The 23,509-nt window shown below is 54.8% G+C and overlaps 3 protein-coding genes across 5 annotated transcripts; 2 read left to right on the forward strand and 1 right to left on the reverse strand.

The window, feature by feature from the left end:
* The first annotated feature begins 3,289 nt into the window (after positions 1–3,289).
* On the forward strand, positions 3,290–10,467 carry NFKBIE (NFKB inhibitor epsilon). Its single transcript, XM_032409736.1, has 6 exons — positions 3,290–3,891; positions 6,321–6,423; positions 7,124–7,346; positions 8,348–8,436; positions 8,606–8,845; positions 9,763–10,467. The coding sequence occupies exons 1-6, from the start codon at positions 3,527–3,529 to the stop codon at positions 9,826–9,828; spliced, it is 1,086 nt and encodes a 361-aa protein (XP_032265627.1). The 5' UTR covers positions 3,290–3,526; the 3' UTR covers positions 9,829–10,467.
* A 1,086-nt stretch (positions 10,468–11,553) lies between these two features.
* On the forward strand, positions 11,554–14,993 carry SLC35B2 (solute carrier family 35 member B2). Of its 3 annotated transcripts, none has more exons than XM_032409738.1 (4): positions 11,554–11,680; positions 12,206–12,399; positions 12,590–12,744; positions 13,442–14,993. In XM_032409738.1, the coding sequence occupies exons 1-4, from the start codon at positions 11,670–11,672 to the stop codon at positions 14,378–14,380; spliced, it is 1,299 nt and encodes a 432-aa protein (XP_032265629.1). In that variant the 5' UTR covers positions 11,554–11,669; the 3' UTR covers positions 14,381–14,993. The 3 variants fall into 3 exon arrangements, with proteins under 3 accessions (XP_032265629.1, XP_032265631.1, XP_032265630.1); XM_032409740.1 differs by lacking the exon at positions 11,554–11,680 and adding an exon at positions 11,755–11,763; XM_032409739.1 differs by lacking the exon at positions 11,554–11,680 and adding an exon at positions 11,780–11,853.
* Positions 14,994–15,253: 260 nt separating this feature from the next.
* HSP90AB1 (heat shock protein 90 alpha family class B member 1) lies at positions 15,254–21,597 on the reverse strand. The gene is made up of 12 exons (XM_032409737.1): positions 21,500–21,597; positions 19,900–20,046; positions 19,391–19,597; positions 19,125–19,284; positions 18,836–18,969; positions 18,412–18,720; positions 17,828–17,993; positions 17,025–17,215; positions 16,765–16,912; positions 16,361–16,629; positions 15,743–16,076; positions 15,254–15,627 (listed from the first exon to the last, which is right to left on the reverse strand). Exons 2-12 carry the CDS (start codon positions 20,044–20,046, stop codon positions 15,551–15,553), a joined length of 2,142 nt encoding a protein of 713 aa, XP_032265628.1. The 5' UTR covers positions 21,500–21,597; the 3' UTR covers positions 15,254–15,550.
* Between the last annotated feature and the right edge of the window lie 1,912 nt (positions 21,598–23,509).

The following is a 23,509-nucleotide window of genomic DNA, read 5'->3' on the forward strand; positions in this document are numbered from 1 at the left end:
TCCCAGCGAGACGCAGGATTGAGTTGGGATAGGTTTTTCCTTAAATTCAGCCTCTGTCTGAAGGAAAGGGTGGTCACTGCATACTCCTGAGTTCTTGTGTCCTTGCGGTGGGTTCAGACGCCCCAACTCCTTAGACCTTCATAAAGGAAACAAAGTTTCATTGAAAATGTTTTTCAGGGGCGCCTGGGTGGCTCAGTCGTTAAGCGTCTGCCTTCGGCTCAGGTCATGATCCCAGGGTCCTGGGATCGAGCCCCACATCAGGCTCCCTGCTCCCCGGGAAGCCTGCTTCTCCCTCTCCCACTCCCCCTGCCTTTGTTCCCTCTCTGGTTGTCTTTCTCTCTGTCAAATAAAACCTTTAAAAATAAATAAATAAATAAATAAACAAATAAATAAATATAAATAAATAAAAAGAAAATGTTTTTCAAAGTTTTGGATTAGGGACAGGAGAACCTGGCCCTGTCCTTCCTGACTGGTTTGATCTTGGGCAGTTCAACTCACGTCTCTGGGTTGCAGCTTCCCAACTTTAAGATGGGGATGTGATAGTGCCAGATCTGAGCCCATGTAGTGTGGGTCTGGAGTTCCTGACTGTATTTTTGCTCTAGCCTTTGAAGATGAGAGAGGAACATGTCAGGGGAGGAAGTTGCGAACATCTGAAATCACACTGACCTCAAGGGAAGGAGATGCCTCAATTTCCTTGGGCTTTCCCCTCGTGGCTTCTCACTGCCTCATGCTCAACACATCCTCTCCACTCTGGTTCTCCACAGGGATGAAGAGCAGTGGGGCATCTCCTCCCATCTGCCCACCACTCTTCTCTCTTGACTCACCCCTCCAAGCACACACACTAGGTACCTCTCTTCTCCCCAGCCCTCTTCCCTTCCCCTCACTCCACTGGGTAGTCGACCCCGCTGTGTGCCCCCACCGCACCCTGTTCTCACTCCTCTCTTAGCACAAGCACTCTATTATCATTGCCAGGGAGATTTTTGAAGGCTGGGACCATGGGACATTTTTGAATGGGGGTAGGATTAGTGGTTGTTGGTTATTACCGTTACTATGATACTTGGTTTTGCTTCCAGCAGAAAGACCAATGTCAGGCATATAGGAAAAGCCCCATACATGTTTGTCAAACAGAGGAATAGATGGATGAATAAAATGAGGTTACATGGAGGAGGGCAGTAGAAAAGCTGGTTCGTAGCTGTCTACACTCACTTCAGCTTCCTTCCCCCAATGCCAGAGCTGGAAAAGGGAAATGTTCCCTTGGGGATGATCTTCTAAGGTCATTGATGCCCCTGGGTTGATGGCACTTGGGGTAGAGGATGAATCATGGGGCACAGGTTGGGGATCACTATGTGGGTGGAGTTTGCCTACAACCTCCCTGGGCCCTTTAGGCCCAGGGAAAGCAGGGACAGGGAAGGAGGAAAGATGTGCTGGCACTGGGGCTGTGGCTGTGGTGGGGACCTCAGCAGAGCATGGCCCAGCATGTCTGGGGCCTCCCCATTCTGGCCCCACCATGAGGAACTAAACTTCCCTGACCGCTAGGGGTAACCAGATGTTGTAATTGCCCAGAGCCAGTGTTTCATCCCTGTGAAGAATGACCAGTCTGCTTTTTTAGACAACAAAAAAACATGACCACTCTGCATTTTTTTTTAAGACAACAGCTTGCCTGAGAAAACTCACTTTCAAAACAAAAACAAAAACAAAAAGACCATCCTTGGGGCGCCTGGATGGCTCAGTTGTTAAGCGTCTGCTTTCGGCTCAGGTCGTGATCTCGGCGTCCTGGGATCGAGCCCCACATCGGGCTCCCTGCTCAGCAGGAAGCCTGCTTCTCCCTCTCCCACTCCCCCTGCTTGTGTTCCCTCTCTCCCGTGTCTCTCTGTCTGTTGAATAAATAAATAAAATCTTAAAAAACAAAAAACATCCTTGTGCCCAATTCTATGTGATCTGGGAAGTTGTTGCAGGAGACCCTCTATCCAGGACACAAAGGGAGAACTGGTCCTTTAAAGACAGTAAGTATCCCCTTTCTTTCCCTACCCAAACTCCTGGGCACCGATAGATGAGAAAACCACAGAAATTGAGAGAAATGGGTAGGAGATAGGAAGCAGTGCTCTCCCTGCAAGATGCCCAGCCTGTGCAGACGATTAATAAATATTCCTTTAAAAACAAACGAAAAGGGGCGCCTGGGTGGCTCAGTCGTTAAGCGTCTGCCTTCGGCTCAGGTCATGTGGTCCCAGGGTCCTGGGATCGAGCCCCGCATCGGGCTCCCTGCTCAGCGGGAAGCCTGCTTCTCCCTCTGACCTTCCCCCTGCTTGTGTTCCCTCTCTCGCTATGTGTCTCTCTGTCAAATAAATAAATAAAATCTTTAAAAAAAAAAAAAAAACAAACGAAAAGGGGCGCCTGGGCGGTTCAGTCGCCTAAGCGGCTGCCTTCGGCTCAAGTCATGATCCCGGGGTCCTGGAATCAAGCCCCCATTTGGGCTCCCTGCTGGATGGGGAGTCTGCTTCTCCCTCTCCCTCTCCCCCTGCTTATGCGTGCTCTCTCTCTCTGTGTCAAATAAATAAATAAAAATATTTTAAAAAATAGGGGCGCCTGGGTGGCTCAGTCGTTAAGCGTCTGCCTTCGGCTCAGGTCATGATCCCAGGGTCCTGGGATCGAGCCCCACATCAGGCTCCCTGCTCCGCGGGAAGCCTGCTTCTCCCTCTCCCACTCCCACTGCTTGTGTTCCCTCTCTCGCTGTGTATCTCTCTGTCAAATAAATAAATAAAATCTTTTTAAAAAAATATTTAAAAAAATAAAAAATAGGGCGCCTGGGTGGCTCAGATGGTTAAGCGTCTGCCTTCGGCTCAGGTCGTGATCCCAGGGTCTTGGAATCGAGTCCCGCATCGGACTCCCTGTTCAGCGGGGAGCCTGCTTCTCCCTCTGCCTCTCTCTCTCTCTCTCTCTCATGAATAAATAAATAAAATCTTAAAAATAAAATAAAAATAAAAACGAATGAATGAATGGAAAAAATGAAGAAATGGAAGAAAGGAAGGAAGGAAGGAAAGAAAATGCATGAAATTAATGAATGCAAAGAAGGAACAGAAAAATATGAATGCATGGATGGATGAATGAATGAATGAATGAATGGGTGAATGAATGAATGAATGAGTGGGTGAATTAACGCATGAGTGACTCAGGACCGGGTAACCCCTGACTCGAAGCCAACCCAGAGGGCGGGGTAAGGGGGATTCCGGAGGGCGGGGCCTCGGTCCGGAAGCGCCTGTCGGGGGCGGGGCCTGAGGGGCGGGGCGAGCGAGCGAGTCCGACTGGGCAGTCCAGCTGCCCGGAGTAGCCGCTGCCGTGGAAGCCTCCCCCGCTCCGAGGCTCGCCTCCGCTTCTCGCCGACCCCTGGGGCTCCCGCAGCCCGGGAAGGAGGCCACTCCCGGCCGGGCGCCAGCTCTGCAGGGCGGACCTGCAACCCGGAAAGGCGGCGCGGCGGAGCCCGGAGCCGGATCCTACTCGGACCTGGCCCCCGCGGGCCGGCACCGCTGGCATGTCGGAGGCGCGGAAGGGGCCGGACGAGACAGATGAGAGCCAGTATGACTCGGGCATCGAGTCTCTGCGCTCTCTGCGCTCCCTGCCCGAGCCCACCCCGACCCCAGCCTCTGGGCTCTCGGATGGCGGCGGCCCCCAGCCCTGGACTCATCCTCCGGGAACAGCCGAGGAGCCACAGAAGGAAGACACAGATGGGGAGCGAGCTGACTCCACCTATGGTTCCTCGTCGCTCACCGAGCCCCTGCCCTTGTTGGGGGGCACGGAGACCGAGAACCCAGCCCCACGCTCGCCGCTCGCCGCCGCGGGGGCGCTGAGCCCTCAGCAGCTGGAAGCGCTCACTTACATCTCTGAAGATGGAGACACGTGAGTATGGGGTCTAGGGTGAGACAGGGACCCCTTCCAATTGATGCTAACTCCCGGCCCGCCAGGATCTTCAACAGGCCGGGAACCCACTCTGTGAGGATCCCTCAAGACACCCGCGCTGGAAGGGGCAGTCCCCACTCTCTCTTCCAAACTCCAGACTTCACTCTCAGCCCACTTTTGAGCTCTGGCCAGACCCGGACCAGAGGCCCTGGCATCATCTCTCTGCCCTCCCTTAGGGAGGTGGGCAGAGCTGACAGGGCCCTTACCAGACACCTGGAACCCCAGCTAGCAGCTTGGAAAGCTACCAATGACCCACCCTTGGAAGGGAAAATTCCCCTGACCAGTCCAGGGTTTTTTTGTGTTTTTTTTTTTTTTCTCGCTGGGGGAGAGGGCATCCTTGTTTGCTCACTATCTGGGATTCCCAGCCCCTGACCTCAGAATACCCTGTCTCAAGGAACAAAAGGTGCCAATTACAGATTGCCAGTGGGGGTCAGGAAGCAAAGGATGTGGGTACTGCCAGGGTGCAGAGCTGAGGCTAGCCCTAAGAAAGAGGGGGTGAGCCAGGCTGGGGCACTCTTGCCCCAGCAGACAGACAGGCGGCTGGCTGCCCAGCTTACTTCCTTCTCTGCTGCAAAAGGGGAAGTGAGGGCTGGAGTCAGCTTTACGGACACCCTCCACCTCCTGAGCCCCCCAAGTCCCCCTCACTGTCCTGTCTGATCCCTTTACTTTACTCTTCCTCCCCCAGGCCCAGGTGAAGTTTGGTGGGGACTGGGCTGGGGGGCAGGCAGTTGAAGTAAGAAGCAGTTTGTGTGGGAGGGACTGGCCAGCTGAAGATTTGCCCCTTAGGAAGAAGAAACACTGTCAGGTGAGGATTTGGAGGCGAGAAACAGAGTGGAGTGGGCTGGGGTCCCAGATCGGGGATGCTGGAATGAGTGGGGGTGGGGAAGGTAGAGGAGGCCGGAGGTGTCTGTCCTGACCTGCTTTTTGTAGATGGGAGGGTCCTAATCCTGGGTTGCCTTTGACAAAGATAGCCTGTGGACCCGGTGGGTGGGAGAGGAATGACCCCAGGCCTTTTTGTGACCTGCCCAGATCAGCAGCCCTCAGGCCCAGAATCAAGATTTGGGGGGGCTCCATGTGGAATACCTATGACTGGCCTTTGACCTAGGGATTGAAGTCTTCTGACACTGCTGTCCTTTGTTAGCCTCTCTCTCTGTGTGCAGCCGTTACCTAGTTAGAGACAGGTGTTGTGTCTAGACTGTGGAGTTGGGGTGGGTGGGTGGAGAAGAGGTGTCAAGACTCCCCAGGAGGTCCCTAGAGGGGAGGGGGCACTCTCTTCCCTCAAGGGTGTCTGGCCTATAGGACTTATGGAAGTGGGAAGAGGAAGTGGGAGGAGGGGAGACAGGGAGAAAGGGAGGTGGCTGCAGGAATGTGACCTAGAGAACAGGCTCTGGCCGAGGGGATTTCCAGAGCGGTTCCTCCCGCCCTCCCTCCGTCACTCTCTCCTGCCGCCCGCCACCAAGCCTGCCCCCCTCCTGCCTGAGCAGCCCCCTCCCCAGCCCAGATATGCCTTTACCCAAACTACCCCTCAGGGCAGTTAATGCCCCAAGGCAGCTGTCCCGGCCTAGACCCTCCAGCTCTGGCTTTCGTTTTCCCCACCTGATGTGGGGAAACCCCAGGACTGGAACTTCCCTTCCCAGCTGCCCCCTCCCACCTTAGCAAGAGGCTAAGGCTCTTTGGCCCCCAAGAGCCGCACGTTTTCTGCACTGCACAGACCTCCCCTTGGAAGTGGAGGCTGAGTGGAGGGCCTCTGGTCAGGCCCCACCCCGTCTGCGCTGTCTGAAGACTGACCCCCTCCATTCCCCTGTGAAGGGCAGCAGAACAGGATGCCTCGCTGGCTCCTGGCTCCTCTTCCAAGAGCTTCTGTTTTCTCTGCCCTGGAATGTGTAACATTGAGTCGCTGCGAGTGGGGGTAACCCCACTCCTGCCCTCTGAGTCCTCCCTGTTGGGGTTGGTGGAGGTGGGGAGCTCGGGCCCGGAAACCACCTCTGTGCTACCCCGGCAGCTTTCAGTTTGGCTTTGAGCTCTAGCCGGCCTGCCAGGGCCCCGGGGCCAGAGGGGAGTGGGGTGTGGGCAGGCCGAACAGGAAGGACCTTGTCCCATCAGCACCCTGCCCACTCTCCCACTCTGCCAAGGCCCTCCTGAAGGCCAGAGATGGGAACTTGGAGCTCGCAGCCCCAGGATCCTGGCTTCCCTCACCAACCCTCACTTCCTGGCCCGAACTCTCACTTCCTACACCTACCTACCCTGTGAACGGCTTCTTAGAGATTGATGTGTTCTTCCTTCTAACCCCAGGACCCCAGGACCCTAGCTCACCGTCTAGGGCCCGAGCCCTGACACTAATCCCTGTTCCTGCTGCCTCCCCCTCCCAGGCTTGTCCACCTGGCGGTGATTCACGAGGCCCCAGCTGTGCTGCTGTGCTGTCTGGCTTTGCTGCCCCAGGAGGTCCTGGACATTCAGAACAACCTCTACCAGGTGGGTGGGGGGAGAGGGTGGGCTCTGCCCAGGTCCCTACACCTGCCCCATTCCTAGCAGCCACAGTGGGCTGCAAACTCCGGAAACCGGACGACAGGCACCGGGATAGAAGCTGGTGATACAGATCGGAGTAAGACACAGCCTCTGCCCCCTGGGCGAGGGGGCTCATGTCAACACCTAGTTACAGAGCACGGTGACAAGAACTGTGATAGAGACACATACCAGCTACTGTGGGACCCAGTGTCTGTGGGGGCAGCCAGGGAAAGCTGAATTCAGGAGGAGGCATCTGCGTGGAGCCTTTTAAAAGAGGAGTACGCCAGGTGGAGGCTGCCTGGTACCTCTGTCTTTCCTCCCTCCAACCTTTCCTTGTCACCTGGCCCCTGGGGATAGCAGAGGTCTCCCCAGAGGGGGAGGGGGTAGACCCCGCCGCCATCTGTCCTTTCTCCAGGGGCTGTGGGGACCTGCAAGAAGAGAGGGGCCCACTTCCCTCACCCTGCCTCCAGAAATGGGGGTCCCAAGAGCTTCGGGGGCAGTGACAGAGGGAAGGGTTTAGCAGCGTTTCCTTGGAAGACCAGGGCCACAGCCTTTCTAAGCTGCCCTCAAAGAAGGTTCTGGCAGCTCGTAATTCCTGGGTCCGCCCTAGCACGTTCCCAGAGGGAAGAGCACGCTGGAGTAGCCCCGGGCCCCTTTGTGCCTACAGACAGCACTCCATCTGGCTGTACATCTGGACCAGCCCGGTGCCGTGCGGGCCCTGGTGCTGAAGGGGGCCAGTCGGGTGCTACAGGATCGACACGGGGACACGGCCTTGCATGTGGCCTGTCAGCGCCAGCACCTGGCCTGTGCCCGCTGCCTGCTGGAGGGGCGGCCAGAGCCAGGCCGAGGACCACCCCACTCCCTGGACCTCCAGCTGCAAAACTGGCAAGGTATGGGCGGCCTCAGGGCCCGTGGGATGAGAAGGGGCCGGAGAGGGACCAGTTCCAAGCACGTAGGTACTCGGTACATCTTTGCTGAATGAATGGATGCATGAATGAATGAATGAATGAATTTGAGAATTTACTGAGAGCCTGCTGTGTGCAAAAGAGAGAGCCAAACCTTGCCCTCGAGGTATTTAGTTTAACAGAGATTAGATGAACTCATTAATTCACGTAACAAAAACGTACTGAGGGCCTCCTATGTGCCAGACATTATTCTGGGAGCCGGACTTGCATCTGTGAACAAAACAGAGAATGATGGAGGCCAGCAGTAAGGCTAAGCAGGGAGTTCTCTAGCAGGTTAGCAAGCAGGAAGTCCTGTGGGAAAAGTAGAGCAGAGCGAGAACTAGAACGGCAGGGTTGCGGGTGGGTGTGATTTTGAAAGAGAATGGCCAAGGAAACCCTCAGGGAGCAGGGACATTTGAGCAGAGACTTGAAGGAGGTGAGGGAGGTCACTTTGAATCTAGGTCTGGAGGCAGAGGGGGTTCCACGCCAGAAAGGAGTCAGCAGAAAGGTTAGGGGAGCCCAGGGCAGGAGGTGGCCCCTGGGGAGGGGCTGGGGCCTGGGGATCCTGGAGAGCTGTGAAGAAGGTGGTTTTGCCACAGGGCGTGAAGGCGGGTAGAGTTTGAGAGAGGTGGGGGGCGGAGGGAGAGAGAGAATGGGGGAGGGGTATGGGGGGGAGGGTGCGCTTGTATGTGGGGTGTCACTCAGCCACCTAACCCCTGAAGCATGAAAGTTTCAATAACATGACTCTGAAAAGGTGGAAACTTTGAGTTCCTTTTCCCTCAGACTTTTGAGGGGGTTTTTTGGGTTTGTGTTATAACAGTCCTGTGATCAGAGGCACTGAGTGGGCAGTAAGTCCCTTGGGGCTGAGGGGCAGGGAGGTCCCTGAAAGCGGGGGAGAGAGAGTTGCTGGATGCAGATGAGCAGCCCCCACCCTCACCCCATCCCAGGTCTGGCCTGTCTCCACATCGCCACCCTGCAGAGGAACCGGCCGCTCATGCAGCTGCTGCTTCAGAACGGAGCTGACATTGACACGCAGGTGAGGGGGCCAGTCGGGACCCAGCCCGGGGCCTGCCCCACCGCCTGATCCAGCCCCGGCTCCCCTGCCCAGCAGTCAGAAGTGGTGGCACTCACCTCCTTATCCAGGGCCCCGGGCCCAGCAGGATGCGGCTTGAGGCCCCTTGGCTGACCTCCTTATTCCCCTCCAGGAGGGCACGAGTGGAAAGACCGCGCTGCACCTGGCTGTGGAGACCCAGGAGCGGGGTCTGGTGCAGTTCCTGCTCCAGGCTGGTGCCCGGGTAGACGCCCGCATGCTCAACGGGTGCACACCCCTGCACCTTGCGGCGGGTCGGGGCCTCAGCAGCATCTCATCCACTCTGTGCGAGGCAGGCGCCGACTCCCTGCTGCGGAACGTGGAGGACGAGACTCCCCAGGACCTGGCTGAGGATGTAAGGGGCACAGGCTCGGCTCTGCTCTGCAGGACCTCCCACACCCATAGCAGAGGCAGGCGCTGTAACAGCTGAAAGGGCCAAGGAGTCGGGATTCCGGGGTGTCATCCACAATCCACGACTCTGCCACTCCCCAACTGTGGGACCTGGGGCAAGCCTCTGCCCCTCCCTCAGCCTGTCTTCTTAGTTGGTCAAGACCAGGGAGCTCAAACTTGGACTCTAACAGGATCAGTGAGGCCAACTAGGTATAAGACAGAGTGGTGGGGCCTGTGGGAGATCAGAGTCTATGCCCAAGCGTCACTCTACTTGGCTTCAGCAGATAGTCGCAGAGGAGGAATGTGGGCCCAGCACTTCCAAGTCTTGGAGTTTTTTAAGAGAAAGGTTAGGGGAGCCCAGGGCAGGAGGTGGCCCCTGGGGAGGGGTGGCCCCTTAAAACCTAGATTTCCTGTACAGTCTTTCCATTTTAAAATGTTCAGTGTAAAAAAGTATTCGGGGGTGCCCAGCTGGCTCAGTCAGTCGAGCATGTGACTCTTGATCTCAGGGTCATGAGTTCAAGCCTCACGTTGGGCCTAGAGCTTACTTAAAAGAATATTCAAAATGTTTCATAAGTACTCCACCCCATTGCCAAAAATCCCTCCAGACCTACGGGCTAGATCATGTCTGGGGTCCTGGTTAGCTCTGCTATCCTGACATTATCTTAGAGAGTGAGGGCTTGTTTAAGGCTTCAGGGCTCTGCCTAGCCCAGAGGGGCCTCTATTTGGGGAATTAGTAGGAAGTAGGAAGATTTGTTCCCCGATGTCCTTCAGCTGTCATTTGGTGGAGGGGAAAAGACCCAATCTGTCTCCCCAGCTCCCTTCCTCCACTGCTGCCTTTTCCCCATGGGCCCTGATCTTGCTTCTCTCCATTCTCTTTCTCAGCCCTTTGCTCTTTTGCCCTTTGATGACCTGAAGATCTCTGGGAAGCCACTGCTGTGTGCTGACTGAAGCCAGGGCAGAGTCTGGGGCCCCGGAGACTCCATCTCTTCCCATATGGAAGCTGGAGCCATAGCTGCTGCAGTTTGGGCCCAGACAATGTGCCCTCCTGGTGTCCTGGGGACTGCTGAGGCCACAGCCTGGGGCCAGCACAGTCCTGAGCTGAGAGGAGGGATCACAAGTGAGAGAAGGCCAGTCTGGAAGGAAGACCTTCCTAGGTGGACGGAGATTCTTGAAGACTCCCAAAGCCCCGGGTATCCTGGGCGAAGCCTGTTTGACTCTAGAAGATGGCGGGGGCTCTTGTTTCTACCCATGTCCAGTCAGCCTGAAACTGCCAACCAGTAGGAAAACATGGACTCTCCCGAGTGAGGAGAGAAACTGAAATCAGCAAGCAGGACCCTGAGGGGTTTCATCTCACTGCTGTTGAGGACTCTTAAACACTGTTGTTTAAAGACTTCACACAGAAGGCCCTGAACTGAGCCTTTGGGGAAGGGGAAGTTTCAATAACATGACACTAAAACAGCAGAGACCTTTAAAAAGTTTCCCCCCAGCGTTGTTTTGTGCATGTGCATGTCCATGTACATTGGGGATTTTTAGGTAGGCCTGCCTTGTGGCTTTATGGTAGAGACAGAGAGAAGGAAATTGCCACCTGAGCAGGGTAGGACCTTGCTAGGTGCGGGGGGGGGGGGGGGGGGGGGGGGGGGGGAGGGGAGTTGGGGGGGTCGCTAACAGTCCTCAGGCCTCTCTGTCCATTACAAACCCTTGCCCTTCTGTGGAAACAGAGGGATAAAGAGGAGGTGAAATGAGAAGATCCCCGCCCCCTGCTGCGGGAGGGGGGTGCTCATCGCTGCCCTGGAGGAGCCCAGAGAGAAGAGTGAGCCTATGGAGGGTAACAAAAGGGAGCTATGGCTTTGTATGTTTTTCCTTTCATTCCACAAGTTTGAAGTCCTTGTTAGGTGAATATGGGCAATATGGGTATGGGGGAATAAACCAACACGGTCTCCGGCCACTTGGATCTTATAGTCTAGTGAATGAGACAGCCATTAAAATCATAAACATCCAAATAAATATGTAATTACAAGTTGCAGTGGATGCTGTGAAGGAAAAGTAAAGTGAGGAGAACCCAAGCTGGTGGAGGGCCTTACTTCGGCTAGTCAGGGGAGGTCTCTGAGGCGTGTGCTCGCAGCCTGGACAGAAGGATGAGTAAGGGATGTGGGGAGAGCGTTCAGGGGCAGGCCTTTGGTGAACTAGAGGACCCGAGGGCAGGCCAGTGGGACTCCGCAGAGGGTGGGTGAGTGGGCGAGGTGGAAGGGCCAGGTCGTGCAGAGCCTCGAAGGTCATGGGTTGTTGGGGGACAGAACTGCAGCTCAGCGGAGAAAGGAAGATCTTCCTGTCAGAAATCGGCAAAGGGGTAACGTAAGAGGAAGTGCTTGGGACGCAGAACCTCAATGTCCCCGTCCCAAGATGGCAGGGGGCACCACTACCTCCCGGGTTGGTTGTGAGGGCTAAGGGCGATGGCGAAGCGGGGTGGGGGTGCGCGGCCTGGGGGCTTCCCGCCTCCCCATCCCCCGCCCCTCGCCCCTCGCCCCTCCCGGGGCAGCACTGCTCCCGGCTCCCGAGCCGCGTCTCCCTCCGGGCCACGCGGGGGCGCTGTGGCCCGCCGGCGGCCCGGGGCGCTGCGTGGTCGCGGCTGGGGGCGGAGGGGCGGCCGCGGGGAGGGGGCGGGAAGAGCGGGGCACTTCCGCTAGCCGGTCGCTCACTGGCCGCTGCTGGAGGCGGCGGCGGAAGCGGAGGGAGCGCGCGGCCCGGGGACCGCATTCCCCGGCCCCCCTCCGCCCCACGCGGCCCGGACCATGGACGCCAGGTGGGGGGCTAGGGGAGCGGCGGGCCCACGTGACCGAGCCCCCGGGCCACGTGACTGCCGCTGCTGGGCACGGAGGGGCCGGGGTGGGGTCCCAGCTGCTGGGCGGCCGACCGCTGGGGCCGGGAGCCGGCAGGGAGAGGGGGGCGCGGCGTGGATTTGTGCTCCTGGCCAGGGTCCGGGAGTGTCGGGCGGAGGAGTTGGGAACCCTGGCGCTCCCGGATCCTGGAGGGCGGGGTGGGAGGAGGGGGCGCCGCCTGTGGCCCGAGCGGCCGGCGAGCGCTGGAGGGAACAGAGGGAACCTGTGTGGTCAGAGGGGCGGGTCCGCCCCGGGGGAGGGAGGGAGCCCTGCCTGGCCCGCGCCGCCCCCGCCCCCCCCCCTCCCAGGAGAGAGAGAGGCTCTTTGTCCGGGCTGGGCTGCAGCTGAGGGGGGCGGGGAGACTCCGGGCCCTTCTCCAGTGTAGTCCCCTCTGGAGGGCCGAGTGCACTAGGCTCTGCACCCTAATCCTTACGTCCGCTGTCCCGCAGGTGGTGGGCAGTGGTGGTGCTGGCTGCGCTCCCCTCCCTGGGGGCAGGTGGGGAGACCCCCGAAGCCCCTCCAGAGTCATGGACGCAGCTATGGTTCTTCCGTTTTTTGGTGAATGCTGCTGGCTATGCCAGCTTTATGGTACCCGGCTACCTGATGGTGCAGTACTTCAGGCGGAAGAACTACCTGGAGACAGGTGTGTGCGGAAAGGGTGGGTTAGTGTGCTCGGTCCGTTTTATGAGTGCTGAGCAGCAGTCCAGATAGGGATGTGGCTTGGAAAGGGAGGGAGGGAGACCTGCCGGCCTGACAGCAGGGTAGCTGGCTGCTCTGGGGAAGACGAGGTGCTGGAGAGAAGATGAGATCTTGACCTCGTGTGTCTTTTTTAGGCAGGGGTCTCTGCTTCCCCCTGGTGAAAACTTGTGTGTTTGGCAATGAGCCCAAGGCCTCTGACGAGGTTCCTCTGGCTTCCCGGACGGAGCCGGCAGAGACCACTCCCACTTGGCAAGCCCTGAAGCTGCTCTTCTGTGCTGCGGGGCTCCAGGTAGGTAGGCCCACGGGCTCTGCTTCTGTTCCTGGGTTGGGTCCCGGTGGACAGGGACTGCACGGTCCCAACAGTTTCCTGGCCTAGTGTGTTACGTGGCCCCCTCCTCCCAGGGGCACGCTGTACCATCATCATCTTAGAAGTGGTTGGAGGACGTGCTGTCTTTTCTCTCCTCTTGTCTGTGATGTCTTCTGGGCTGTTACTACACTTTCCCCTGCAATGATGTGTCTTGTGTATGTTAACCCACTGATCGAAGTTTGGGGAAGCCGTTCAGCCTTCCCCCACTCCATGTGAGAAGGAGCTAGGATGCTGAGCTCTTGGCACTTTGGAGTGGGCACTGCTAGTTCTGTGCATGCTGAACAGGTGTCCCATCTTTTTACTCCCTGAATTGAGAGTAGATAGGAAGATACCTGGGATGGAGTGAGCTCTAACATAACCTTGTGTGGGGCACACAGGGTCTGGACAGTCCTAAAGCACTTGTCGTTGTGTTTCACACACACTTGATTCTCTCCGAGGTGAATGCAGGCTTGGGAGGGGAGAGGAAACTTCTAGTTACTACAGAGGGACCAAAATATGTACGCCGTCCTTTAAATCATTGAGCCGTCTGAGGAAGAGGGAGGTTGTCTAGATGCTTTTTTGCTCATCTTTCCCTTCCCTTGCTTGTCTTCTCCCCGGGCCTCGCGCCCCGCCCCCCCAGGTGTCTTATCTGACTTGGGGAGTGCTGCAGGAAAGAGTGATGACCCGCAGCTACGGGGCTACTGCCACGTCGCCAGGTGAGCGCTTCACAGACTCACAGTTCCTGGTGCTCATGAACCGAGTGCTGGCACTGATCGTCGCCGGCCTCTACTGCGTCCTCTGCAAGCAGCCCCGCCACGGGGCACCCATGTACCGGTACTCCTTTGCCAGCCTGTCAAATGTGCTTAGCAGCTGGTGTCAGTATGAAGCGCTCAAGTTCGTCAGCTTCCCCACCCAGGTGCTGGCCAAGGCCTCGAAGGTGATCCCGGTCATGCTGATGGGCAAGTTGGTGTCTCGGCGCAGCTACGAACACTGGGAATACCTGACAGCCGGCCTCATCTCCATCGGGGTGAGCATGTTTCTGCTGTCCAGCGGCCCCGAGCCCCGCAGCTCCCCCGCCACCACGCTGGCAGGCCTCATCCTGCTGGCAGGCTACATTGCCTTTGACAGCTTCACCTCAAACTGGCAGGACGCCCTGTTTGCCTATAAGATGTCTTCTGTGCAGATGATGTTCGGGGTCAACCTCTTCTCCTGCCTCTTCACGGTGGGCTCCCTGCTAGAGCAGGGGGCCCTCCTGGAGGGAACGCGCTTCATGGGGCGACACAGTGAATTTGCTGCACATGCCCTGCTGCTCTCGGTCTGCTCCGCATGCGGTCAGCTCTTCATCTTCTACACCATCGGGCAGTTTGGGGCTGCCATCTTCACCATCATCATGACCCTCCGCCAGGCCTTCGCCATCCTCCTCTCCTGCCTGCTCTACGGCCACACGGTCACTGTGGTGGGGGGCCTGGGGGTGGCTGTGGTCTTTGCCGCCCTCCTGCTCAGAGTCTATGCCCGGGGTCGTCTAAAGCAACGGGTTAAGAAGGCTGTGCCTGTCGAGTCTCCTGTGCAGAAAGTTTGAGGGGCCCAGGGGGTGAAGTGGAACAAGACCCTCAACATCCCAACTTTCCTCTCCTACTGTAACTTCGGAGGCGGTTGGCTCGAGGGCAGAAGGCAGGGTTTTTCCTCAGTATCTCCAACCAGCTCTGCAAGTTGGGGTTGAGTCCAAGAGGCAGCCTTCCCCTTTGCCTTAAGTCCCCTGTTCTCCAGTAGGGATTCTTCTGAGGACCGTCCTCGGCTTGCAGGGGCGCAGAGAAGGCAGAAGCACCTTCCAAAGCCCCCACCCCCTCACGTTCCCCGAAGTCTTGCCCTGTGGACTCCCCCAACACCTCACCTGTGCTCGTCCCCTACCCTGAGTAGCCCACCCTTGCAGACTCCCTCCCAGAGACCTACAGTTCTTACTCTGGGGAGAAAAGCACAAGTGTTGTAGGCTCCAAGTGCTGCTTTCCCAGGAGTCCGTGAAAGATGGTGCTGTGCTGGAGGAGGGGGATGGGAGAGCCCTGCCCAGTGACACCACCCTCTCTGCTCCTGGATCCCTAGGCTCTGCTCCAAGAGCCAGTTGCAGGTTTTGGTACTTTGGAATTGTAATTTTGCTCTTATAATTTTATTTTATTAAATTAAATTGCTGCAATGGGCTGAAGTCATGTGTTTTGGCTCACTGAGGCGTATGCTTTAGGAAGGGCACTGAAAGGGCATTATACCTGCTAGTTTGAAGCTACCCTTTACTGTCAATGCTGGGTACCCAGATTTTCAAAAGTGCAAAGTGGCTACCGGTGACCCTTTCAGTGTACCAGGAATACCTATCCTCAGAACAACAGCACGTTCAACTTGGGATAGAGAAGCTAAGGAAACTCCAAAGGCAGCATGAGATCCACTTTACAAGGGAGAGCATAACTGTATAAAACTGTATCTTCTTTATTTTGCATACTTTAATCTCAGAACAAAATAAACAAAAAAAACCCCACAATACACATCCAAACCCCGTCAAATATCGGAAGGGATAGGGCTTGAGGGCCTTCTTTCCTGCCTCAAAGACAGGACAAAAAAAGAAAAAAACCACTAGACATCAGCAGAGGGAACCAGGTGAACCGGGGCCACTCAGGGCTGCTGGGGAGCCATGGGGACACTATACAGAGGGCACAAGGTCTGCAGGTAGAACTAATCTACTTCTTCCATGCGAGAGGCATCCTCATCACCCTCGAGGGGGGGGGATCTCATCAGGAACAGCAGCACTGGGTTCCTCTGCAGTCACTTCATCTTCATCAATGCCTAGAAGTAGAAAAAATGGCATGTCAACTTTGATCCAAATACCACGAAGTCCAATTTGTCCCTGTGAGACCAGCTCCCCGGTTCCTTGCCTGGCCCTGGTAACAAAGGTACTCACCCAGGCCTAGCTTGATCATGCGGTAGATGCGGTTGGAGTGAGTCTGGGGATCCTCGAGTGAGAAGCCGGAAGAGAGCAGAGCTGTTTCAAACAGCAGCACCACCAGGTCCTTGACTGCCTTGTCGTTCTTGTCCGCCTCGGCCTTCTGCCGCAGCGTTTCCACGATGGGGTGGTCAGGGTTGATCTCCAGGTGCTTCTTGGCCATCATATAGCCCATCGTAGAGTTGTCCCGAAGGGCCTGGGCTTTCATGATCCGCTCCATGTTGGCCGTCCAGCCATAGGTGCTAGTCACAATGCAGCAGGGTGAAGACACTAGCCTGTTGGAGATTGTCACCTGTGGACAGTCACAAAAACTTTCCGTTGATGGTAAATCAGATTACCATTTCCAGGCTAAAATGACCGTATGTTAAGTTCTCTTCTCTGAAGAAAAAGAGCAGAAATCTTTGTCCACCATTACAGAAATACCAACCTTAAACTGTCTGGTAAAGACAAGGCAAGGAAGCTCTGAACCAATTAGGCTCCTTAAAACTACTCACTGTGTAGCACCTCAAGATTCTGAAGGAAGCAGGCCTCAAAGCACTTGTTTACAAAATACATCCTAGTCCCAGAATTGTTTACCTTCTCAACCTTCTTATCCAAGATTTCTTTCATGAGTTTGCAGAGGTTCTCGAACTTGGCCTTGCTCTCCTCCATTTTCTTCTTCTCCTCTTCATCCTCAGGCAGCTCCAGGCCCTCCTTGGTAACTGAGACCAGACTCTTCCCGTCAAACTCCTTGAGCTGCTGCACGCAGTACTCGTCGATAGGCTCCGTCATATACACTACCTCGAAGCCCCGCTTCCGCACTCGCTCCACAAAAGCGGAGTTGGCAACCTGCTCTTTGCTCTCACCTGTAGGGTTACTGAGTGTGACTCAGGGGTCAGAATGCCCCCCCCCTCCTGCCAGTTCCCAGGGATTCCCAAACGCCCTCCCTTCCCTCCTCACACCCCATGAGAGGCTTTGATCAGACCCAGGGTCCAACGCACCAGTGATGTAATAGATGGACTTCTGGGTCTCCTTCATGCGGGACACATATTCTGAAAGAGAAGTCATCTCATCCCCAGACTGGGAAGTGTGGTAACGCAGTAGCTCAGAAAGGCGGCGCCGGTTAGTAGAGTCCTCATGGATTCCAAGCTTCAGGGGTGGAAAGAAAACAATTTTACTTGTAAATAATCTGCTACCCTCTATGTAAATGAAAAATAACCCTCCGCCATAATTATTAAATAACTGTTTTTTGCGTCTATACCTTTAGGTTTTTAGAGAACGCCTCATAGAATTTCTTATAGTTCTCCTTGTCTTCTGCCAGTTCAGAGAAGAGCTCAAGGCACTTCTTCACAATATTTTTGCGAATGACCTTCAAGATTTTGCTCTGCTGGAGCATTTCTCGGGAGATATTCAAGGGCAGGTCCTCGGAGTCAACCACACCACGGATGAAGTCTGCAATCAACCAGGCAGAAAGCAGAGGTAAACACAGACAGGGCAGGGATGCCTGGGTGGCTCAGCTGCTAAGTGTCTGCCTTCGGCTCAGATCATGATCGGGATTCCCGGGACTGAGTCCCACATCTCTCCCTCTGCCTGCCGCTTCCCTTGCTTGTGTTCACACTCTGACAAAATCTTTTAAAAAATTAAAAAATAGGGGCGCCTGGGTGGCTCAGTTGGTTAAGCGACTGCCTTCGGCTCAGGTCATGATCCTGGAGTCCCTGGATCGAGTCCCGCATCGGGCTCCCTGCTCGGCAGGGAGCCTGCTTCTCCCTCTGACCCTCCCCCCCTCATGTGCTCTCTCTCTCCCATTCTCTCTGTCTCAAATAAATAAATAAAATCTTTAAAAAAATAAAAAATAAATAAATAATTAAAAAATAATAATAATAATAATAATAATAAAGTAAGGTTATCTAAATTCAACAGGACCCATTTTCTCACGGAACCTTCGCTTGCCATGTTATCTACAATGAAGACTTTTTTCAAAACAAGACCTCACTGTGAGAATGCTGAGTGGGCTTCACAGGAGACTGTACCCAACTAACTACATGAGACCAAGACAACACTCACTGAGATACTCTGGTATCAGTTCATCACAGCTGTCCATGATGAACACACGGCGAACATACAGTTTGATGTTGTTCTTTTTCTTCTTGTTCTCGAAGAGGTCAAAAGGAGCCCGACGGGGGATAAACAGCAATGCCCTGAATTCCAGCTGACCTTCTACAGAGAAATGCTGAAAGAAATCCAAGGTAAACCAGTAGTGTATTTCGAGATAGAAGTGTTTACTCTCAACATCATTTCATTGAATTGCTTAGGACAAGATCTTCCCCAAGGACAGAAGAGATGCCATAGGACAGCTGTTGAGCAAATTAAGCTCTTATACCCTGAATTAAGCTACAATGGGACACCTATGTATAACCCTTAGATCAATGAGAAAACAGTCCCATTCAGAACCTGCCATGGAAACAAAGTGAGGTCACTGGGAAGGATGTCCTTTCTTCACCCTGGAAGGGTCATCAGAAAGTGAATGGATGTGGCTCCGTGGCATTCAGTTCCCACCTACTAGCCAGGTGGGCAAGTTCCACTTATCTACTACCACCACCACCCTTCTGCCTGCTTTTCCTGTTGAGTCAACAAGCAAGGCTTCTCACCTTGACTGCCAAGTGGTCTTCCCAATCATTAGTAAGACTCTTGTAAAACTCTCCATACTCCTCCTGGGTAATGTCATCAGGGTTTCTGGTCCAAATGGGCTTGGTCTTGTTCAGTTCTTCCTGGTCTATGTATTTCTCCTTAATCTTCTTTGTTTTCTTTTTCTTGTCCTTCCCACTATCATCCTCCTCATCTGAGCCCACATCTTCAATCTTGGGCTTCTCCTCATCATCTTTCTCTTCTTCTTCTTTCTCCCCTTTCTCCTCCTCTGCCTCATCATCACTGATTTCTTTCTCTCGTTCCTTCTCCAACTGAGAACACAAAAAAACAATAGTTTCAGAATACGTAACACCAAAAAACTGGGGACCATCCCGTTCTCCTGAGCAGCAGACATCATACATGTCAGGATTACCAGTGCACACTCACGTAAAGGGTGATGGGATAACCTATGAACTGCGAATGCTTCTTCACCACTTCTTTGACACGTCTCTCCTCTAAATATTCTGTCTGGTCTTCTTTAAGATGGAGAATCACTTTAGTACCCCGGCCAATGGGCTCACCTAGGAAAAGTCAATCACAATACAGCATAAGGACACAAAACTAAACACAGAACTGTAATGAAAAATAATTACTTGATAAAGAACATGCTTAAGATCTCTATTACAAATTTCCCCAGAATTCTAACCCAGACAACCTAACAAGAAAGTCAACTTACCATGGTCTGCACGTACAGTGAAGGAGCCCCCAGCAGAGGACTCCCAGGCATACTGCTCATCATCATTGTGCTTTGTGATAACCACCACCTTCTCTGCCACCAGGTAGGCAGAATAAAAGCCAACGCCAAACTGTCCAATCATGGAGATGTCTGCACCAGCCTGCCAGAAAGTTTTAAAGTCAAACACAAGTTTAAAAAAACACCACAGCAAACCAAAGAATATCCACAAAAATGAATGGTGCATGTCTAGCTAAAATACCACATACCTGAAGAGCCTCCATGAATGCTTTAGTTCCGGACTTGGCAATGGTTCCCAAATTATTTATGAGATCGGCTTTGGTCATGCCAATGCCTGTGTCCACTAGAGTCAGGGTGCGTTCCTGGGGGTTGGGGATGATGTCAATTTTCAGCTCTTTACCGCTGTCCAACTTGGAAGGGTCTGTCAGGCTCTCATAGCGAATCTTGTCCAAGGCCTAAAAATACAGATTTCGATTTTACCTTTGTGCTTCCTAAAGCTCATCTCTTCATCCAAAAGAAAACTTTGTTTTTCACTTCCAAGTAGCCTCAAGTTCTGATTACCACCCCAACTGGAGATTTAAGAACCGCATAATTACAGTTACAATATCCCATCTATCCCCATAGAATAAAACGAACTTTTTTAAGAACAGCAGCAGTTTTATCCCCTCCAACAGCAGCCCCACAAAATGCCAAACCACCCTTCTCCTTCTGAGTGCTGAAAACAAATACCACAAATGAAGGTGCCCAAAGCACTCACATCAGATGCATTACTGATTAACTCCCGAAGGAAAATTTCCTTGTTAGAATAGAAGGTATTGATGATGAGGGACATGAGTTGGGCAATTTCTGCCTGAAAGGCAAAAGTCTCCACCTCCTCCTCTCCATGGTGCACTTCCTCAGGCATCTAAAATAAGAACAGTCAAGACTTACAAAAGAACACCATGGCCCCATATTTAACACTGGTTCACCCCGTCTCAATGAAGACTCAAAGAGATTTAGTTCAAACTGCTTTAAGCTGTGTACTAAACGTATTCCTGAAAAACTGTAAAACCTCTTTTTCAAATATTTCAGCCTGTACCCTTAGTAGGAACCCAACTTGGAAAGAAAACTTAAAAAGCTTCTTTAACACAATATGCAATGTCAAATGTTTTGGAAAGGTATCTTGGAGCCTAACTACTCTAAGTGGTCCATGGGACCCAACAGCCTCAGCATCACTGGGTAGCTTGTTGCAAATGCAGATCCTGGCTCCAACACGAAAAGGGTTCCAGGCATTTGAAGGAGAAAACCACTGACCACAGTTCTATTACCTCTTTTGGTAGGAAAAATAGCCCAAGGAGACCGGTGTCATGTTTAAAGAGAAATTATTTGGAATTGTCTCTCCCACTGGGTTATCTCCCACACCAAGCACATGTGGGATTGCTGCCTCGGGACGTAGGAGAAGGTTACCTCTGAGACCGGTGGATACCCGCCCAAGAAGGTACTAAGACAAAGAACCGATAAAGCAAAAGCTCCATCGTGACCCCCCTCAACATACACGACTACAATATAGTACCAAACCAAACACAACTTAAGATGGTGGCCGTAATCCGCTGGGCAGACCCTCGTCACTGCCGGACATGCGTCGGCCAGGGCCACGCGAGGAGGGGGCGCCACCGCGCAGCCTCCCTTCGCCCCAGCATCCGGGCACCAGGGCGGGGCGCCGAGCTCCAGAAGCTTCCAGAACAATCTCAGCTCTTTGGGAGGGGCGGAGGAGAAGAGGGCCCACGAATCTTCCAGAGCCTGCCCCCTCCTTTTCCCTCCCCCCCGACCCGCGACTGCAAGAAAGATCTAGAAGGAGGAAAGAAGCACCGTGGGCCAGAGCCGGCCGTAAACGTTCCTCGCCTTAGAACCTCACAGAAAAAAACCGAGAACACTTGAAAAACGCTTCCCACAGGGCAGATGGCAAAGCCAAGCCAACACCAGGCTGTGCTGAGTCACGTCCAGCGCGCACACCCACCACCCTTGGGGACTCTCCGGCGCCCCGTAGCCGCGTCCGGAAGTGGAGGGGCAAACATGGCAGCGTCCCGGGCCGGCGCGGACACCACGTGCAGCTGCCCACTACCCCAAACCCACTCCGCGGCCCACCTCCCCCACGGTTAGCCGCCGCCCGGGAAAAGCCCCGCCACCCAGACACCGATGAAAAAACAAGCCTAACTCGCAAAACCCCTCCCGCCCACCCCCAAACGAAATTTGGAGTCGTCCTATCCCAGGGGCCGCTCCAACACAACAAAATCTAGCCTTTGGGAAGGAAACGAGGAACGAAAGCAACTCAAAAGAGCATTCCAGACAGAAAAATCTGAAGGGAGCTCCGACCTTACCTTAAAGAAGAGCTGCAAGCACTACAGACCACGGTGGGTAGGGACTGCGTCCGGCTACGTCTCCGCAACAAGGCTGCGCGGGGGTGACTCAAGAGAGCGGCTGTGCGCTCCCAGTCGGTCTATATACGGCGAAGCACAGACTAGCTGCCCGCCCCCGAATCCCTCCGCCTTAAAGGAAGATGCCTGTCAGCCCTGCACCTGCCGCTGCCCGCCCACCTTGACGTCATGGTCCAAAATAGGGGAGGGGGCGGGGAAGGGCGGGAGCACCAGGTCTCAGTCTCCGCCTTAAGAGCACACGCAAGTATTCCTTTTCGTGGCCCCGTCTCCGCACTTCAAAGCATGAGCCCTCTCCAAGAACTAAAGATTGAGAATACTCATATGACAGAAACGGGGGATCTAGGGGCGCGGATGCCACTGACCTTCCTATAAACCTGTGAGGCAAGCGCCTGCAGACCCAAGAGTCGTGCCTTGGAGGAACATCTAAAAAGGCGGAGGGCGGGGATAGAAGCGGCCAACCGCTCCGACCTCGGCTCCCAGGTTCGACTTCTTTGCTACAATCTGTCCTACACACTCCTATAGCCCAATAAGGGGAAGGGGTATTTTTTAGGGACCGTGCGGAATTCGAGGTCTAACTTCAGGCAGCCCCCGGATCTCGGCCCTCCCTGGGGCAGGGGGAAGAGCTAGGGCTTTGCAGCGGGGCGTGGCTCCGGCTAGGGGGGAAGGGCGCCAGCCTGGGCTGGCAGGGGGATTCTTTGCCTGCGCCCAGCGGAAGGAGCGACGACGGCGGTACTGCGATTACTTCCAGCAGTTTCCAGACCCGCCTTGGCGGCCCCGCCCCTGCTCCGCCCCTTTCCTCCAGGCCCCGCCCCGCCTCCTGCGGCCTGAGCCGTCTCTGCAGCTGCTGTGTTACCCATCCGTCTCTGCCGGGGTCCCCAGGGTGAAGGAGGTGGGCTGTCCCAGTCCTATTTATCCTAGGAAGCCGCGGGCGGGACCCTGTTTTCCACCTGCCAGAGCCAGCTAGCTTGGAACTCCCTCGGGAGTGGGATGGAGCATAAAGGGAATGACTGACTGACCCCCCCCCCACCTCTCCCCTTATCAACCACACGGCACAGGGCTGTAGGAGCGGTTGTGCCGGCGCCGCCTTCAGAGAGCAGAGACTGGGGACGCGTTCGCCACCGCGGGGGAGGGGGGTACCCTCCCCAACTCCTGCAGTCGCCCACGTGTGTAGATCACTGAGACATGCGTCTCCCCTGCGTGAGCACATCGAGCCATTTCTCAGTCTGGTTTCATTTTTTCCGCCCTTTTCGTTCCTGCAGCTGCCAGACCGGAGGAGGAGAGGGTCTCCTGGGACCCCTGCAGAGTAGCAGGGACTCTTGGAGGTCGCTTGAAGACGCTGGCCAGAGGGTAGCCTGCTGCAGGCTGCCAGAATTTGTTCCTCTTCAGCTGTGGCGCCGGAGGTCCCAAGCCCCCAAACCGTTAGCCTGCCCAAAGGGCTGTGGGACGCCATACTTCGCTTGGCTCTGCCCCTTTTGCGTGCTAACCCTAACCCTAACCCTTGTCTATCCAAGGCCTCATTTAGGAATCCTGTCGGACCCACAGCTCCTCCGGAAGAGAATGGCCACTTCCTGCTCTGTGACCTTGGAGATGTCCATCAGCTGCCTTCCTGGCCCACAGTGTCCTCCACTGGAATGCTGGGGAGGGGTTCCCCCACCGCCACCCCTACTCCTTCCTTCAACAGCCCTGGTGCCCGGTCTTCCTTCCTTTGTATTTTCTTTATCCATATGTTAAATTCCAGAAAACAAAGGACCCTCCCTTTCTTTATCTTTGCCCCACACTCCAGACCTCATCATCCGGCTGCCACCACCCCAATTTTATTTCTCCTTACTCTTCTATTCCCCTTTCTTACGGTGTGTGAAAAACCTTTGACTGGAAGTTAATGGGCTTGGGAAGGGTGCTGTTTACCAGGAATCTCCCAGGATTCTCTGTTCCTGATCAAAATCTCAAAGGAAG

This window comes from Phoca vitulina, unplaced genomic scaffold (genome assembly GCF_004348235.1).
Source record: "Phoca vitulina isolate PV1807 unplaced genomic scaffold, GSC_HSeal_1.0 scaffold11, whole genome shotgun sequence".
NCBI lineage: Eukaryota > Metazoa > Chordata > Mammalia > Carnivora > Phocidae > Phoca > Phoca vitulina.